The 15,440-nt window shown below is 42.2% G+C and overlaps 3 protein-coding genes across 10 annotated transcripts; 1 reads left to right on the top strand and 2 right to left on the bottom strand.

The window, feature by feature from the left end:
- Positions 1-79: 79 nt before the first annotated feature.
- On the bottom strand, positions 80-10,620 carry LOC148384853 (uncharacterized). Of its 8 annotated transcripts, none has more exons than XM_088400859.1 (15): positions 9,696-10,620; positions 6,128-6,240; positions 5,841-6,064; positions 5,468-5,549; positions 4,624-5,202; positions 3,264-3,383; positions 3,075-3,194; positions 2,770-2,889; positions 2,522-2,647; positions 2,332-2,451; positions 2,119-2,238; positions 1,905-2,024; positions 1,694-1,813; positions 892-991; positions 80-798 (listed from the first exon to the last, which is right to left on the bottom strand). In XM_088400859.1, the coding sequence occupies exons 3-15, from the start codon at positions 6,006-6,008 to the stop codon at positions 744-746; spliced, it is 1,950 nt and encodes a 649-aa protein (XP_088256985.1). In that variant the 5' UTR covers positions 6,009-6,064; positions 6,128-6,240; positions 9,696-10,620; the 3' UTR covers positions 80-743. The 8 variants fall into 8 exon arrangements, with proteins under 8 accessions (XP_088256985.1, XP_088256982.1, XP_088256986.1 ...); XM_088400856.1 differs by having other exon boundaries at positions 5,468-5,596; positions 5,841-6,050; XM_088400860.1 differs by having other exon boundaries at positions 5,841-6,050.
- LOC148384852 (G protein-coupled receptor family C group 6 member A-like) lies at positions 7,101-10,735 on the top strand. Its single transcript, XM_088400851.1, has 6 exons — positions 7,101-7,373; positions 7,443-7,743; positions 8,013-8,822; positions 9,165-9,368; positions 9,441-9,564; positions 9,719-10,735. The coding sequence occupies exons 1-6, from the start codon at positions 7,210-7,212 to the stop codon at positions 10,639-10,641; spliced, it is 2,526 nt and encodes an 841-aa protein (XP_088256977.1). The 5' UTR covers positions 7,101-7,209; the 3' UTR covers positions 10,642-10,735.
- Positions 10,736-10,898: 163 nt separating this feature from the next.
- odc1 (ornithine decarboxylase 1) lies at positions 10,899-14,766 on the bottom strand. Its single transcript, XM_088400861.1, has 11 exons — positions 14,608-14,766; positions 13,747-13,882; positions 13,543-13,671; positions 13,282-13,455; positions 13,017-13,189; positions 12,721-12,937; positions 12,476-12,559; positions 12,218-12,380; positions 12,005-12,120; positions 11,712-11,926; positions 10,899-11,638 (listed from the first exon to the last, which is right to left on the bottom strand). Exons 3-11 carry the CDS (start codon positions 13,633-13,635, stop codon positions 11,503-11,505), a joined length of 1,371 nt encoding a protein of 456 aa, XP_088256987.1. The 5' UTR covers positions 13,636-13,671; positions 13,747-13,882; positions 14,608-14,766; the 3' UTR covers positions 10,899-11,502.
- Between the last annotated feature and the right edge of the window lie 674 nt (positions 14,767-15,440).

Raw genomic sequence — 15,440 nt, 5'->3', positions numbered from 1 at the left:
TGTATTTCCGAGCAAGAATTAGAAGAGGGTGTTTTTTCCAAATTGCATGTCAGAGACGCACAAATGATTCATGATGATAAATGGTTTAAGAATATTTATTCAAGAAGCACCAATAACACCAAGTCACTAAAACATTTCTTGTACATGGCATCAGTTTACACATAATCAGTACAAAATCCTAAATTCTTCACAACCATCTAAGTGACAAAAGCAGAAAATACAGTACTTACAATGAGCATACTTTGAAGAGGTTACATAAACAATTGAACAGGGCTGATGATAATAAAAGTTCAGCCTTTCTCCTTTAAATGTCTACCTTAACTCCAGCCATAAATAAAACTAAACTATATATTGAAACTTATTCTAAAGTTGACAAGAGACAGAAGAAATGCACCATAGAGTATTCTGTAACTGAGCCATGTACAGGCAGGCCATCTACATGCGACTTGATCTTTTCTCGGTTTAGTATTGCTGTGATCCAATGGAGGAGAACAATCATCAACAATGACAATGTTCTGCTCACAGGTGTGGACCTCTGAGAATAAACCTGCTCAAAAAACAATGAATGCATTGACTGAATGACCACGTACATGCACATCTTTTGAATGTAAATATAGGGGTTTTAATATAAAACCAAAGTGCTATTAGTGTCTTTTTCTATGACTTCAAATAATTCCACGGGAAAGTTACAAAAGAATCAAGTTCACAAATTCTACGCTGGTCCCGTGACATCATCGCAGCTCCTAATACTGCTGCTGGTCCTCAATCTGGGTCATTCGTTCTGAAAGGTCATCCAGTGGATTAACAGTTAAGAAAGTACAACTGAAAACAACTGGAGAGGTAAAGCTGTGCAGAACATTCTTAAAACTATGAGATGACAAAAGGATATGTCTTCGGCTCAAGTCTTGAATGGTCGTCTGCACTTTTTTCTGGAACAGTAGCTGAGCTTCACACTTGCAGGCATCTTGCGTTATTTCACTCCTCATTTCTTCTGAAAGAATTAGAAAAGTATGAGCGGTCAAAGCAGCGTCAAATTGTAATACGTCATGCAGCGTGATAGAGAAACACATGACACAGCCCAGTTCTTTTTAAGCCTCTGCAAACAATAATCAAGCGTTATCGGTGATCAGGATATTAAAAATCATTTCGATGGAATGGGTAAGAAACAATCATGATCGTGTAATCCTACTCATTAGATTAGGAGATTCTGTTTGAAAATATTCATTTTGAATTGCAACTGCATGTTAATGTACATAATTTAAAGATGCAGTTCACATTTGTAAAAAATGCTAGGAAAAAAAAAAAGAAAGTTTAATCCAATGCTAAAGTCTTCTCTATGAGGTCACACCACAAAAGTCCCAGTGTCCACTTGATTATGGAGCAGTGCTAAAATCTCCATAAAGTGGCGTTGGGACATTGTAGTCATGACTTCAGCCAACTGCTCACTTCTTCAGGACTGCAAAAAGACAAACACTGTCAAATTGTCCAGTCGTGTCCCCCTCATGTGCAACTTACAAACAAAAATCATGCAAAATACAGACGGTATTTAACATATTGTTGAAGAAAATATCCATTTGATTGTGTCCATTAGCAATTGTGATACACATAGTGACCAATTGTGCGACTGGTGAATGTGAAGCAAAAGTTTAGATCTCATAACAGTACTGCATATTGAAAAAGAAAACATTCTTACGTGAGCACGTTCTCCGATCTGTATTCAAAATGTATCCAGTACGACACTTGCAAATGAACGAATCTCCGCTGTTGACACAAATATGCTGGCAGTTGTGTCCAAGAGCACAAGCATCCGGACCTGGAAAAGACACACTCCAGCTTCTAAGGAACTCAAGTGCTCATCACTTCATATGGAAAAAAAAAAAGTGACAGTCTTGACAGTTTCTTACGTGAGCATGTTCTCCCATCTGCATTCAAAACATATCCCGTACGACACTTGCAAATGTACGAATCTCCGCTATTGATGCAAATATGCTGGCAGTTGTGTCCAAGAGCACAAGCATCCGGACCTGGAAAAAAAGACATCGCAACTTCAAGGGCTCAGTTGAGGAAACCATATGACGTATCAAATCTTCACTTCATAAATGAAAAGCGGTTTCTTACGTGAGCACGTTCTCCGATCTGCATTCAAAACGTATCCCGTACGACATTTGCAAATGTACGAATCTCCGCTGTTGACACAAATGTGCTGGCAGCTGTGTCCAAGAGCACAAGCATCCGGACCTGGAAAAAAGACAGCCCGACTTCAAGTGCTCGGTTGAGGAACCCATATAAATTGTGAAATTCTCACTTCATAAATGACAAAGCGTTTCTTACGTGAGCATGTTCTCCCATCTGCATTCAAAACATATCCCGCACGACACGTGCAAATGTACGAATCTCCGCTGTTGACACAATTATGCTCGCAGTTGTGTCCAAGAGAACAAGCGTCCGGACCTGGAAAAAAGACAACTTCAAGTGCTCAGTTGAGGAATGCAAAAAAAGTGACATGTTCCCAGTTTCTTACGTGAGCACGTTTTCCGATCCACGTTGAGTACGTATCCTACTTGACATCTGCAGTAATAGGAATTGCCATTGTTGACACAGATTTGTTGGCAGTCATTACCTCTGGCACACGGATCTGTTATGATACCTGCAACATAAATGCTCACCTCAGTGACGGAACCGAACAAATCATTGCCGTTGTATTTCAAATACACTTGAAGGCAGGCAAACCTGAGATGCATCTCCATGTCTAAAATCAAAAGTTCTTACGTGAGCATGTTTTTTTGTCTGGATTCAATGTGTATCCAGGATGACATTTACAGATGTAAGAGTCGCCATTGTCAATACAAATGTGTTGGCATTCGTGTCCATCAGCGCACGGATCTGAACCTGGAACGAGACGTGGGGCAAATTCCCCCGACGCCAATGATTTGCATGTCATGACGCCAATAGAAACCAATAGCTCTTATTTGGGGTGTCAAAAATGCTGCACAGACACTGTGGAGGTCAGCAGAAAATAGAAGACAGCAAATTTGGGCATCCAGAAGATATAAAACCAAATATGATGTACTCACGTGAGCATGTTTTCTGGTCTGCATTCAGGACGTATCCCAATGCACATCTGCAGACGTAAGAGTCACCGCTGTTGACACAAACATGTTGGCAGTCGTGTCCTCGGGCACATGCGTCCAGACCTGCAATGAGATGGTCTCACGTTGTGACTGGTTGCTTTGAATCAAGCCTTGAAATGGGAAGAGTCTTACGTGAACACGTCCTCTTGTCTGCGTTCAAGACGTAACCAGCCCAACACTGGCAGTTGTAAGAGTTACCGTTGCTGACGCAGAGCTGCTGGCAATTGTGCCCGCGAGCGCATGCGTCCACTCCTGAAAGAAAATGTCTGATTGGCTTAAATGAGTTGATTTTATAATCAGAGTTAGTATTTATTAGTCAATCATAAGTATTGATTGATTAGTCATGCAAATTGGTGATGTTGCATTGGAGATTTCACCATCTCACCAGCAAAGACATGCAACAGATAGTTAGTGTCAAATTTGACACAGACATTTGACATGACCCCAGCCCCACCCCAACATGCAAACCCCCCCCGCAAGCAAATCCCGCCACCACAAAGGAAGCAGAGCGACTTGCGTGAGCAACCAATTTTGAATGCTGCTACATCTTGGAATGACAATTTGGCTATTTTGATATTTCTTTTCTTTTGTCAATTTGAACATAATCAAGCCTGTCTTTTCCCCATTTCACAATTTGTAGCAGCACTCACATGAGTTTATGGTGCTAATAAGCGGCTGGGCTGGTCAGATGTTTGATATGATTAACAAACAACTTTATGGCATCGTTGATCGCCATATTGGATATTAATGAACATTAACACAACAAATAACAATAATACCCACAACACTTGGTCACATCATATTTGCTGAAACTATTTTGAAAAATGAATTCAAGGAATTTGGAAGAGGACTTAAATGGCTTTTGGTATTTTATAAAAGATTAGTTTTCAAGTAAAACCTTAAGTAAACACAGATTTGGCCTGGCAGGATTAGCCATTAAGGCTGATTTAAAAAATGCAGCAGCCGGAGTTTAATTCCTGCACAGCTTAGCGTGAGCATGAGCAGGGCATGAGTAAGGGCACGCGGCAAAACCTGCAGCTCACTTTGCCAAGAGCAGCACAGGCTGTGAAAACTAACAGGCAGCATCATATTCCGTTCGGACCACTTTAAAGTTCCCCAAATTGCCGGATCCAGGAGTGATCCTAGCTTAGTCTTCTTCTGGAGGATGGTTAGTACTTGGGCCCATTGTACATAATGAATGCATTGAAGTACAATAGCATGTGTGTCTGTTAGTGAACATTTCAGGAGGACCATCCAAACGCTTACCTTGCCCTTGTGAAATTAACAAAGAGGAAGACTGTTGAGCTTTAAATGGAGCCTTGTACAATATGGCGCTGCCCATTAATAATCACAGTTTTTATCAAGAGGGATAAATCTGACATACCGTGTTTTCTCTTATCGTCATTCTCATTTTTTATCCCGTAACCGTCTTCCCTGTCAGTTTGTGTTATTTCCAAACCACCAATATCCACACCCTCCAGATCATCCTTACCACATAAGGTTTCCCTAAATTTGCCAGTCAGCTTCTCTATGACACCGTACGTCTCCACGTAGAAGACGTGGTCCTCTAGAGGCTGGCTGGCCATGAGGCGGAGTGAGCCCAGATCTGCTCGGTCGACTCCCACCGCATAGATTTCAATGCCGGACGCCCGAGCTGCCGCTGACACCTCTTCCACCTGGTCCTGGGGTCTCCCATCAGTTAGTATAATGGCCACTTTGGCGATGCTGCTGGAGCCGATTCGGGCCCCCGCCTCTGCAACAAAAGCTTTGTCCATGGCCGCCTTAATGGCTACGCCAGTCATGGTGCCGGAAGCGAGAGGCTCAACGCGGGCCAATGCATGTTTTAAGGCTTGCTTGTCAAAATAGGTGTTCAGATAAAACTCAATCTTCACCGTGCTGGCATAATTGACCAGGCCCACTCGGGTGGCGTCGGAGCCAATCTCCAGGGTGTCCACCATGTCTATCAAGAACTCCTTGGCCTTTTCAAACTCGGCGGGGCGGACGCTGCGGGAGCTGTCGACGATAAAAACCAAATCTATTGGCCGGTTCTTGCAGTTTGATGATGACGTTACTGGAAAACATTTGAAGGAAAAAACAAACATGTTAAAAAAAACAGGACAAGGGAATACATAATGTCTGCTTCTATTATTTTTTTTCAGACAATATGAAGCATTAGTTCCAAACATTTGGGTTGTATGAATTAAACCTCAAATGTTGGCTTTGCATGCAAGATCCAGTCACAAAAGAGCATGAGCGGAGTCTGGAATGGACAACGAGTGATAAAATACCGCAAGCAATTCTGTTGGTCGACAATGCTACATTCTAATTATGGGTACCTGTGGCACTTCTGCTGGATACAGGAGAATTGGGATGTTGAGCATACAGCTGAGAAGCATGATGCTTTTCTGCTTTGTGTTGCTGATGAGAGGGCCGATAGTGATAAAACCTGGAATTAGTGTCAGCAGCTTTTGAAAGAGGGAAAGGGTAAAGGAAGGCGTGTTAGAGCAGCAGAAGCTCAGGTTTGACTCATGCCATGAAGAGAAGAAAGATCATGCAAAAGAACAGAAAAACACATTATACAGTAAAGCACTTCATGCCAAATTGTAACGTAACAATAAAAAAACAAACATGCAATAAGCAGCAAATATGCAAGAGATGGTAAAAAAATAAACAATAATAATAAATGAATAAAAATAAATTAAAACGTACTTGCTGAGATGAGGTTCCGCCGTCCCTGAGGCAGGTAGTTGTTGCGTGCATCCTGTCGAGGCAACCTCCGAACGCTTTGGTCTGCCTTTTGGACCTCTTGGGAAATTTCAATGCTTCGTGCTTCCTCAGAGGCTTGCTCAGTAGATGTGACGTTCTCCAAGCTGCCATTGACCCTTGGGGACATCTGTGGTGATACCTTTCCCAAGCTTCCTGAGATCAGGATGCTAATGACACAGGCCAGTCCCCAAATGAATGAGCTCATGATGCCCGCTGACGATACTGCTTACCCTTCACTCTGCACCTCCGTCTGATTTTAGCCTCTTATAGGATGTGGTCCATGGGGCGTGGACTATCTGAGGCCCAGTCTAGGATAAGGAGGAGAAAGGGCAGGCACAAACTTCTGGAGGTGCAAAATTGAGTAACCTCACACAAGACCTAGCTTCCTTTCATTTGTACTTTTTAGCTATAAATAAATATGACTACAGTATTTAAAAAAATCAGGACTAGTCATATTACTCCTAAATGTTGAGTTATGATTCTAAAATTAACTATGCTTAATATTGCAAAAGTTATTAAAGTTATAAAATGATGACTTAATTAATCAGATGTGAATCTGGGGAAGGACATACTAATATTGGAGTTGTATTTTTTGTGCAGTGCCTCTATTTGCAAAAATAGTATTTACAACATGTTCTCTCAGCATATGTTACAGTTAAAGTCCATTTATCATACTGGCAAGGAATCATGTTAGAATTCATTTAAAATAATCATTAACATTGTCAGAAATTGCTGTTCACATTTTTATAATTCTAAACAATCAAGATACTTACAGCATGTAAACATTCAATTAATAATTTCTCTAAATAGGACAAAAAAATGTTCCCTGCATTGCATCGAAAGAATGGACGCCATCACGTTGCAATGAGTCGATTTGTTTTAGCACACTTGAACTAACCTGAACTAACAAATGTTGATGTAATCAATAATGTTGCCTGCAAAAAGTATTTTTTTCCCCAAAGTATGGTTCTCATTGCTTTAGTTTAAAATGTTTCAATTCTGACCTCTACTGGACGTGAGTGATTTTTTTTTAAATAGCTAATTCAAAAAATTAAATACATTGTATGTGTATATATAACCCTTGACGGGCCACATTAAATGATGTGGTGGTCCAGATGTGACCCCAGGGCCTTGCTTTTGATACCTGTGCTTTAGCTACCTGTTATTTAACTTCTGCATGACACGACCGAGTCTCTCAGGCAATACAAAAGACCTTGTCTTGCCAAGAGAGGAAGTGACAATAAAAGGCTTTTGTCCTGGAATCTGTTCATATTTTAGCAAGGGAAGCACATGTAAAGGCACATTAGTTATAATGTTGTTCTTTAGTGTAGTTGTAAGTATAATGGCTGTGGTCCCATCAGAAGAGCACAATTTGCTAAATGCATACCTTCCAGGTGACATCATTATTGGAGGACTTTTTCCAATTCACTTACAAACGAACAGAACCTCAATACCTGGACCTATCTCCTGCACCCAGTAAGTACAACCTCATTGAAGTATGTATGTAGCTTATACGGATATGATTATTCTTTCTATCTTTTTTAGCTATAGCTACCAAATATTTCTACAATCTCAAGTGATGATATATGCCATTCGAGAAGTGAACCAACGCAAACTTCTACCAAACATCACGTTGGGTTACCACATCTACGACACGTGCGCCGATGTCACCTTAGCCATCAGGGCCAGTCTGGAGCTTGTGAAGGGCTGGTCTGACCCTCAAAGATGTTTGCCTCCCCAAAACGCAACGTTAACGCAACCTAAAGTGATGGCAGTGGTTGGTGAAAGGTTTTCCGAGGTCTCGATCGCAGTGTCACGGATTGTCGCTCTGGCTTCAGTTTCCCAGGTTGGTTGCCATTGTAGTTTGAATCATACCCCATTTCCAAAGTAAAAAGATTTCAATGCTATTCATTTGTGAAAGGAAGGCAATTTGCAAATTTGGTACTGATTTAATAGGAAGGTTTGTTTTTGTGAACTAAAATGATGTGCCGGGGGCCAGACGGGTGTCCAAGGCCTTTGCGTTTGACACCTGAGCCTTTAAGTGAAATACTTATTTCAAACTATCACCGTTGCACAGCAATACGTACTAACAAGGATTATTCTTCCACAACACAGATTAGCTATGCATCAACGAGCGAGCTTCTCAGCAGGAAGTTGAAGTTCCCCACATTTCTGCGAACAATATCCAGCGACGAATATCAGACAAAAGCCATCGCCGAGCTGGTGAAACAATTCAACTGGAAGTCGGTGGCCATCGTAGGCAGTGACGATGAGTATGGGAAGTACGGTAGCGATCGCATTTCGCAAAACATCAGAGAGATGAAGGATGTCTGCATTGAATTCATCGACATTCTGCCCGGTTATTTTTCCAAGAACGATTCCAAAACCCACAAGAGGCTGGCGGCTCTTGTGGATAACATCAACAAATCAACTGCTGAGGCCATTGTGATGTTCACCAAGGGTCCCAATGTTGAAATTATATTGGAGGCTGCTATAAAACACAAGCTGAACAAAACATGGATCGCAAGTGATTCCTGGTCCACCTCGACAATGCTAGCTACTTTGCCTGGCATTGAGATGGCCGGCCAGGTGTTTGGATTCAACTCCAAGCGGAACGCCGTGCCCGGATTTAAAGATTACCTTATGTCCATGTTCAACAGAACAACAAACGGCATCCTGGATTATCATTTGAATCATTACCCGTTTTGTTCCAACGGGTCAGGGGAAGACAGAGGTTGTATTTTAACAAATAGCATTCAAGAGACTGGTCAATGTGTGGATATAAAATGCTTGGCCAGTCATTTGGATAAAGATGAAACTTATAGTATCTATTTAGCAGTACAAGTCATCGTTGAGGGGATCAGACGCTTAATGGAATGTGACCATCAAAAGTGTAAACGTCAAAATGACTTCACAGCCTTGGAGGTAATGGGTGTATTTTTTTTTCATTTTACAACGACTGTTTATATCTTTAAAAAGCAAGCTTCCGATAGAATTCTTCCTGAATGATTTTATGTAGCTAAAGAAGCAAACAGGAAAATGTCATAACAAGCAGCATTGGTGAATTCAAGCCCTTCCAGTGGCTTCTCAATGTCAACATGTCAAAAGTCTCTCAAAAACATTTTCTTCATTCTTCTCAACCACAACTGATAAATTCATTCCTCAAGAGCAATGGCATTGAAAACATTTGTCAATGCAAACGCGAGCGACTCTTATCACAAACCTTTAAGGTCAATACTTAACTTTTGCTCATCTTTCTTTCTATAGCTTTTCATGGAGATAAAGAAGGTCAACTTCACTGTGGAAACAACCCATGTATTTTTTGATAGTAATGGCGACCCCAGTTTAGGATATGACATTTTATACTGGAACAAGACACAAAATGAAATCATCCAAATCATTGGAGAATACTGGCCAAATGGAAAAGTGCTGGTCCCACAGGACATTGTGCGAAAAATGCATAGTGTAAAGGTAAGTTTTAATCATGGGCCAAAAATCATGACTAGATCTCCTACTTTCTGATTCTTTGGGCTTTTTAAACAGTTAACAGCTTACAATTGCTCTAAAACATGCAAACCTGGACAAGAATTGAAGAAGCAGAACGTAAAGTTGCAATGCTGCAGTGATTGCGTTCCATGTGCTGAGGGAGAATATTCCACAGAACAAGGTAAGTGTAGAGGTTTCATCTCACCCCTAGAGGGCGATTGTTTCTTCAGTAAGAGTTTGAATAATATGCTCAGAGCAGATGTTGATGCATGACACAATCATGTCAATTTTTTTTCAAGGCGGTGTACTTACCTTTTTTTTTTTTGCTCCTTCAGGTGCAGAGTGTAGACGCTGTCGAGACAACGAGTATTCATCTCCACAGAGGAATGAATGCTTGAAGAAAAAAATTGACTTCCTGGTCTGGTCGGATCCCTTCATTATCTTGTTGAGTATTTTGGAAGCCTTGGGCATTCTTCTAACGCTTGCGTTTGCCGTCTTGTTTGCCATGCATTGTGGCACTCCCGTCGTGAAGGCTGTGGGAGGCTACTTGTGCTTTTTGGAGCTCTTTTCTTTGCTAACATGTTTTGGCCTTACCTTGAGCTTTCCGGGGAAACCCACAGCGGCCTCCTGCATGATTGGCATGCCGCTCTTTGGAATCGCCTTTTCTCTGTGCATCTCCTGTATTCTGGCAAACCTGTTGCAGATCTTAGTGGGTTTTCAGTTTAATGTGAAGACCAAGTCCTGTTTGAACAAGGTCAACCAGCCGGTGGCTGTGGTGGCCGTGATATCTGGGATCCAGGTGGCTTTGTGTGTGCCGTGGCTCCTCCTTTACCCTCCATATCCAACACAGAGGCATTTAAGCAGGACCATCCTGTTGCAGTGCAATAAAGGCTCCATTGAATTCTTCATAGCCATGTTAGCCTACAATGCACTATTGGCCCTTATTTGTTTCCTGTTTGCATTCAAAGGGAAGCAGTTGCCAGATCTGTACAAAAATGCAAGTTTGATCACCGTTAGCATGCTGCTCTATTTGATTGTTTGGATCCTCTTCATCCCCATCTACATCAATTTGTTTGGGGCGTACAAACAAGCCATTGAGAGTGCTGCCATTCTCATTTCTAGCTACAGCATTCTTTGCTGTCACTTGGCGCCCAAGTGCTACATTATGGTGTTTAAGAAGGAAATAAATGATGAGAAAGCCATCGTGGAATATATCAGGAAGCATTATGAGAGGAAAGGGATTGCTCTTGTTAAATGATCTGAACTCATACCTCTGTTAATGAAAAATAATAGTGATCATGGATAGAACTTGACTCAGGCAATTGTTTGAAAAGGTAATAAATAAAATTCTATGAAAATCAGCCAATGGAAATTAAATGTTCAATTTTAATTGTGGTCCAACAGAATTAAGAAAATTACGGTTCCCCTAAGAGCAGTAGCACCATTCAGCCACGGGACGGCGCTGTTTAATCATTTGTCTTAGGGTTGTACACGTGGCCAGAATTAACCATCAAGAAGTTTGAACACATTTTTTATTCAACAAATCATTCAGTTCTGCACCACTTTATTACAAAAATACAAAAACTTCAACAAGTTTCCATAGGAAAGCGTCATGAATTTGCAATCCCATCCGTTTTACAACCTACATGTTCTGCGTTCTCCAGAAAATAAGCACAAAAATTAAATTAAATGATCTGAGGAGGAGAGAGGCAGTAGTGTCTTTTGAGTCCCTGTGGATAAATGGTATAGGTTAAGATTTATTTTTAACACACTACACATGAATTAAAATGATTGGTTTCAGCAAGAAGTTTGATGGAAACAAGTCAGCAATGAATGTTAAGACTTGACATTACTTCCTGAACAGTAAGACAATGTAATGTTTATTTTATACATGAAAAAAGATGGAACCATTCAACATGCATTAATAGCAGCCATTATTTCATAAAACCATCCAAGCAACCAGCTAATTATTCACCGCCACATAGAAATGTTTGCAACACTATATCCCTCTCTCCTCCAAATAACTGGCCGAGATTTGTCACAAGACGGAAAAGAAAAAACAAAAAAAAACCCTGTTGCTTTATTAAAAGCAAATGATTTCTTGTGAATCATGTTGCCTTTAAAGCACATGAGCCTGAGGGGGCTTAACGGGAATCTCCAAGTTACTCTCTCTTCCACAGCAGGCCGGAACGTCAAGTGTGCAGGTGCCCGCAGGAACCGGCAGGCCCTGGGAGCAGATTTGCTGCACATGTTGCCTAGAACAGCAACATGACCGCAGATAAAATTAGCTTCTGCACCGCGCCATACATTCAAGCTTGTATAACTCACCAAGCTGGCCGCGAAATGACATAGTGAATGTCAGGCTTCTGGAAGCCATTGAAGGTGGAAGAAGCAGCCACAGTGTAGGCCCCCATGTTCTCGAAGAGCAGCCAATCGCCAACGTGCATGTCGGGCAGGTTACACTGCTCCACGATACGGTCAAGGCCATCGCATGTTGGGCCCCAAATACTGCAGGGATACATGGCCTCATCTGGCTTGGACTTCTAGGAACGTATAGCACACAAAAATAACACTGTTGGTGTCCTCTTCTTGCCAAGTAGTCAAGTTTGCTTTCAGCTTACCTTGTGCAAGGTTGGCAGACAATGAGCGTGGTCATACAGAATACAGTTGAAGGATCCATACACTCCATCGTTGACATAGTACATGAGGCTTCTGTCACTCGTACCTTCATCTTCCTCTGTCACAAAAATAGGAAATTCAAATTTGACCACCGAGACGAGAGGTCGCAAATAGCGGTGCATGTCTGGGGGGGGAAAAACAAACTGCAAACTTACCGTCAGAACCCGACTCGTCATCCATGAGGACCTTTTTGGCGATAATGTTAACAACCAGGGTGTAAGCCGAGGCCACGTAAAAGCGACCCGGTTCTGCGATGATCCTCACGCCGCTGTCAGCGGGGAAATATTTGTCCAGGGCTGGGTTGATTACCGCAGTGATCTACATAGTCAGATTGTTTTGCCAGGTAAATAAGACACCTTTGGCAAAGTCGACGCTCAAGAACTTTGACTATGGAAACAAAAAAAGAAAGATACCTCTTCAAATTTGAGCTCAGTGTCTTCGGAACCAGGAAAACCCCCTCCGATGTCCAAAAGGTTCATGCAGAAGCCCAGATCATGCTAGAAAAGGTAGGGAGTTCATTTTTACAATGCACTTCACCAGACACAATTAACTCAATCAACAAAAGCCACATCGCGATTTAAAACTTTTGGGTCCTCACTTTACCTATTAATATCCCTTGGACCTCATATCTAATGAATGTATTACGGTCTTCACTCACCCCGATATCAAAGACACAGCGGGCATCTGCAATAGCTTGCTTGTAGGCCTCAGCATCAGTGCAGCCACTGCCGACGTGGAAGCTGACTCCGATCACATCCAAAGCCAGTTCCTTGGCCCTCTCCAGAAGCCCTCGACATGCTTTAAGTTGGGCCCCAAACTTGATACTGAGGCGGCAAACTGCCTTGGAGTCATCAGTGGCAATACGCAGCACCAACCTGGAAAAGAATGCAAAAAAGGAGTTGAGGACGAGACCAATAAGGCACAAAGCTCAACGGCGTTGAGTAAAAGTCATACTTGGCATTGTTATGACAGCGAGCAACTTTCATCAGCTCCATTTCACTGTCAAAAGTCATCATCTGGACCCCGTGGGCAGAAGCATACTTGATCTGAGACACCTGCTTGCAAGGGTTGGCGTAGATGATTCTGCTCGGATCTACTCCCAGAGACTGAACCAGCTGGATCTCGGTCTGGGGGAGCGGAAGAGAAACAAATTGTCACTAGATCTTATGAATGCTACTGAAAAATCCATCCACATGTCACCTCTTTCCCCAATAATCACCTTGCTGGCACAGTCAAAACCAGTTCCCAGTGAAGCCAATGTTGTCAAAACAACACTGCTGTCATTGCATTTGACCGCATAGAAAGGAGCGACACGAGGAAGTGCCCTTGCCCAACGCAAGTGTTTCTTCAAAACATCCCCCAGGTCACACACATAGAAGGCATCCCTGTCATCCTGCAAGATGGGAGGGAGCACAATGGTTTGACACACATAATAAGGGCAGCAAAAGCAAGCATGTTTACCCTCAGGACAGAAACTTACAGTCATGGATGACTCATTGATCTTCTGCTCGACAATATCCTTGGCAGAAAAACCCTCTTCAAGGAAAGAGAAATCAACCTCGGCCGTATTCATGGTTGCAAGAAGCCCTTTAAATGGTCACTCAGAAATCTGGAAGAGTGTTACGGTAATTGTTAATGTCGACTACTGTGCATGTGGCAAAAAAAAGTGGAGTGGAGCACTTACTTGAATACAAAGCGATGGAATTTCTTCGGGTGCAGGAGACCCAAGGTGGCTCACCAGTGAAGTTAAAACCCTTTAAATAAGCCTCAAGGCCAGGGCCTGTTGAGCAATCAGAGTGAATTCTCCTGGAGTGATGATTCTGAGAAAAGAGAAGACATTTTTACAATGATTGCCTCATTTTAGGGAGGAAACATCTTTTGTCTATATGCAGTCTAAGAATATGTTTTACCAAATAGCCATTCAAATAAGGCTAACAAATGTACACTGATGAGTTTTGCAACGTCGCAATAGTGGAAAAATACCTTTACTGAGTCAGTAGAACTCGACACGCATTTAATAAAAAAAGAATTGGCTCCGCCCAGGATCGATTCCCTCCAATCGCCGAAAAGCTACGCCCTTTATCTTTGAACGACATCAAAACGAACAAATGGAAGATGAACGAATTACGTAAACGTCACTATGCCGGTTCCGTTTTCCGTGCCATGCGGCTGCTGTCCCCTTAACACGAGAGGTGATCTTATCCGTGACTCACATTGCACGCTTCATTAAAGCAATTACGAAAGAAAAGAAAAAATTCAACACGTCATTCTTACCAGGTTAACGCCTAATTCCCAAGAAGTGTCCACTGACGGTTAACTAGAAAGCAATGAACTGCAGGTACCCAGTAACAGTCTTACTTTAACTTTCTAATCAATCCTCACATTTCATAATGTTTGATGATCAGTAAGCCGTCGAATTTCAAGTGGGGGGGGAAACGTCACCACAGGGGGTGTTAAGAGCCCATTCATTCTCACGTGCTAGCTAAAATGTCCGTACAACAAAAGTACCACCAAAAAACCCAACACACAACATTTGACTTCTTACCTTAAAAAGCATTTACAAAGAGTTTGTCCATTAGACCCGCTGGGGCGTAAAAAAAGAAAGGTTTTTCCTCCAGACAACGGAGCCGCAGCCTGCGATACTCCTCTACTTGGCCGAGACTGAAGGAGAACTGGAAGCAGCGGATGTCCCGTCCTGAATTTATAGGGAGCTCGTTGCTATGGCAACATAGCCAGCTGAAACCGGCCTCCCATCCACGTTAGAACCGGTTTGGACTTGTCCCCCCCTCCATCAACATGGTGGAAGAAGGGGACAAGAGAAACAATGTATTATCGCTTTTTTTTTTTTTTGTGATGGGTGATGAAGTGATGCGTTCTGGCAATTTGTGTTGAGATGTTCTCACTTTGCGCTTGATCCCTTTCTTGAGCACGTAAGCACAATCTCGCAAGAGTTGGATCAACCTTGGGGCATGTTTTGTGGTTGGGAAGAATGAAGTCATTGCATGTGTTGGAAAGGTATCATCTTACCTGACATTTGATTGATTGAACATATAAACACACCACATGGAAACTCAAATGTTTTGAAATAAAAACAATCAATAGTGGTGAGTTCAGTGAGTTATCCAACGCTCTCTATCAGTAACTGAGGGTGGCTGCAGTGAAACCAGTCTGCAGGAAGTGTGGCCGCAATTGAGCACTAATGAATTTGCAAGCGCATCTTTGGTATGTTTTGGTTCAAATCACAAGACCAGTAATGATATAAATAGCAAAACCAGGATGAGGTGTTTCCCCTCGCCCCTCTCTCTCTTTCAACTCTTCTAAAGTCTTGACCTGTGTAAACATTTGTTAGAGTCATTTGCTAGTAAGGATCGAGACCTG

This window comes from Syngnathus floridae, chromosome 16 (genome assembly GCF_059516105.1).
Source record: "Syngnathus floridae isolate MCC-2025c chromosome 16, RoL_Sflo_1.0, whole genome shotgun sequence".
In the NCBI taxonomy this organism is placed as follows: Eukaryota; Metazoa; Chordata; class Actinopteri; order Syngnathiformes; family Syngnathidae; genus Syngnathus; species Syngnathus floridae.
The sequence above is the reverse complement of the archived record's forward strand: the minus strand, read 5'-3'. Positions and strand labels throughout refer to the sequence as shown.

Excerpts from the sequence above, each read along its gene's own strand:
- LOC148384852 (XM_088400851.1), top strand. The coding sequence starts at position 7,210 with ATGTTGTTCTTTAGTGTAGTTGTAAGTATAATGGCTGTGGTCCCATCA. Across the intron at positions 8,823-9,164 it reads ATGACTTCACAGCCTTGGAG|CTTTTCATGGAGATAAAGAA; the intron begins GTAATGGGTGTA and ends TTCTTTCTATAG. Across the intron at positions 9,565-9,718 it reads AGAATATTCCACAGAACAAG|GTGCAGAGTGTAGACGCTGT; the intron begins GTAAGTGTAGAG and ends TTGCTCCTTCAG.
- odc1 (XM_088400861.1), bottom strand. The coding sequence starts at position 13,635 with ATGAATACGGCCGAGGTTGATTTCTCTTTCCTTGAAGAGGGTTTTTCT. Across the intron at positions 13,456-13,542 it reads TCAATGAGTCATCCATGACT|GATGACAGGGATGCCTTCTA; the intron begins GTAAGTTTCTGT and ends CCCATCTTGCAG. Across the intron at positions 12,560-12,720 it reads GCTGTGTCTTTGATATCGGG|CATGATCTGGGCTTCTGCAT; the intron begins GTGAGTGAAGAC and ends TACCTTTTCTAG.
- LOC148384853 (XM_088400852.1), bottom strand. The coding sequence starts at position 6,102 with ATGAGCTCATTCATTTGGGGACTGGCCTGTGTCATTAGCATCCTGATC. Across the intron at positions 2,025-2,118 it reads AGATCGGAGAACGTGCTCAC|GTCCGGATGCTTGTGCTCTT; the intron begins GTAAGAAACCGC and ends CTTTTTTTCCAG. Across the intron at positions 1,814-1,904 it reads AGATGGGAGAACATGCTCAC|GTCCGGATGCTTGTGCTCTT; the intron begins GTAAGAAACTGT and ends TGTCTTTTCCAG.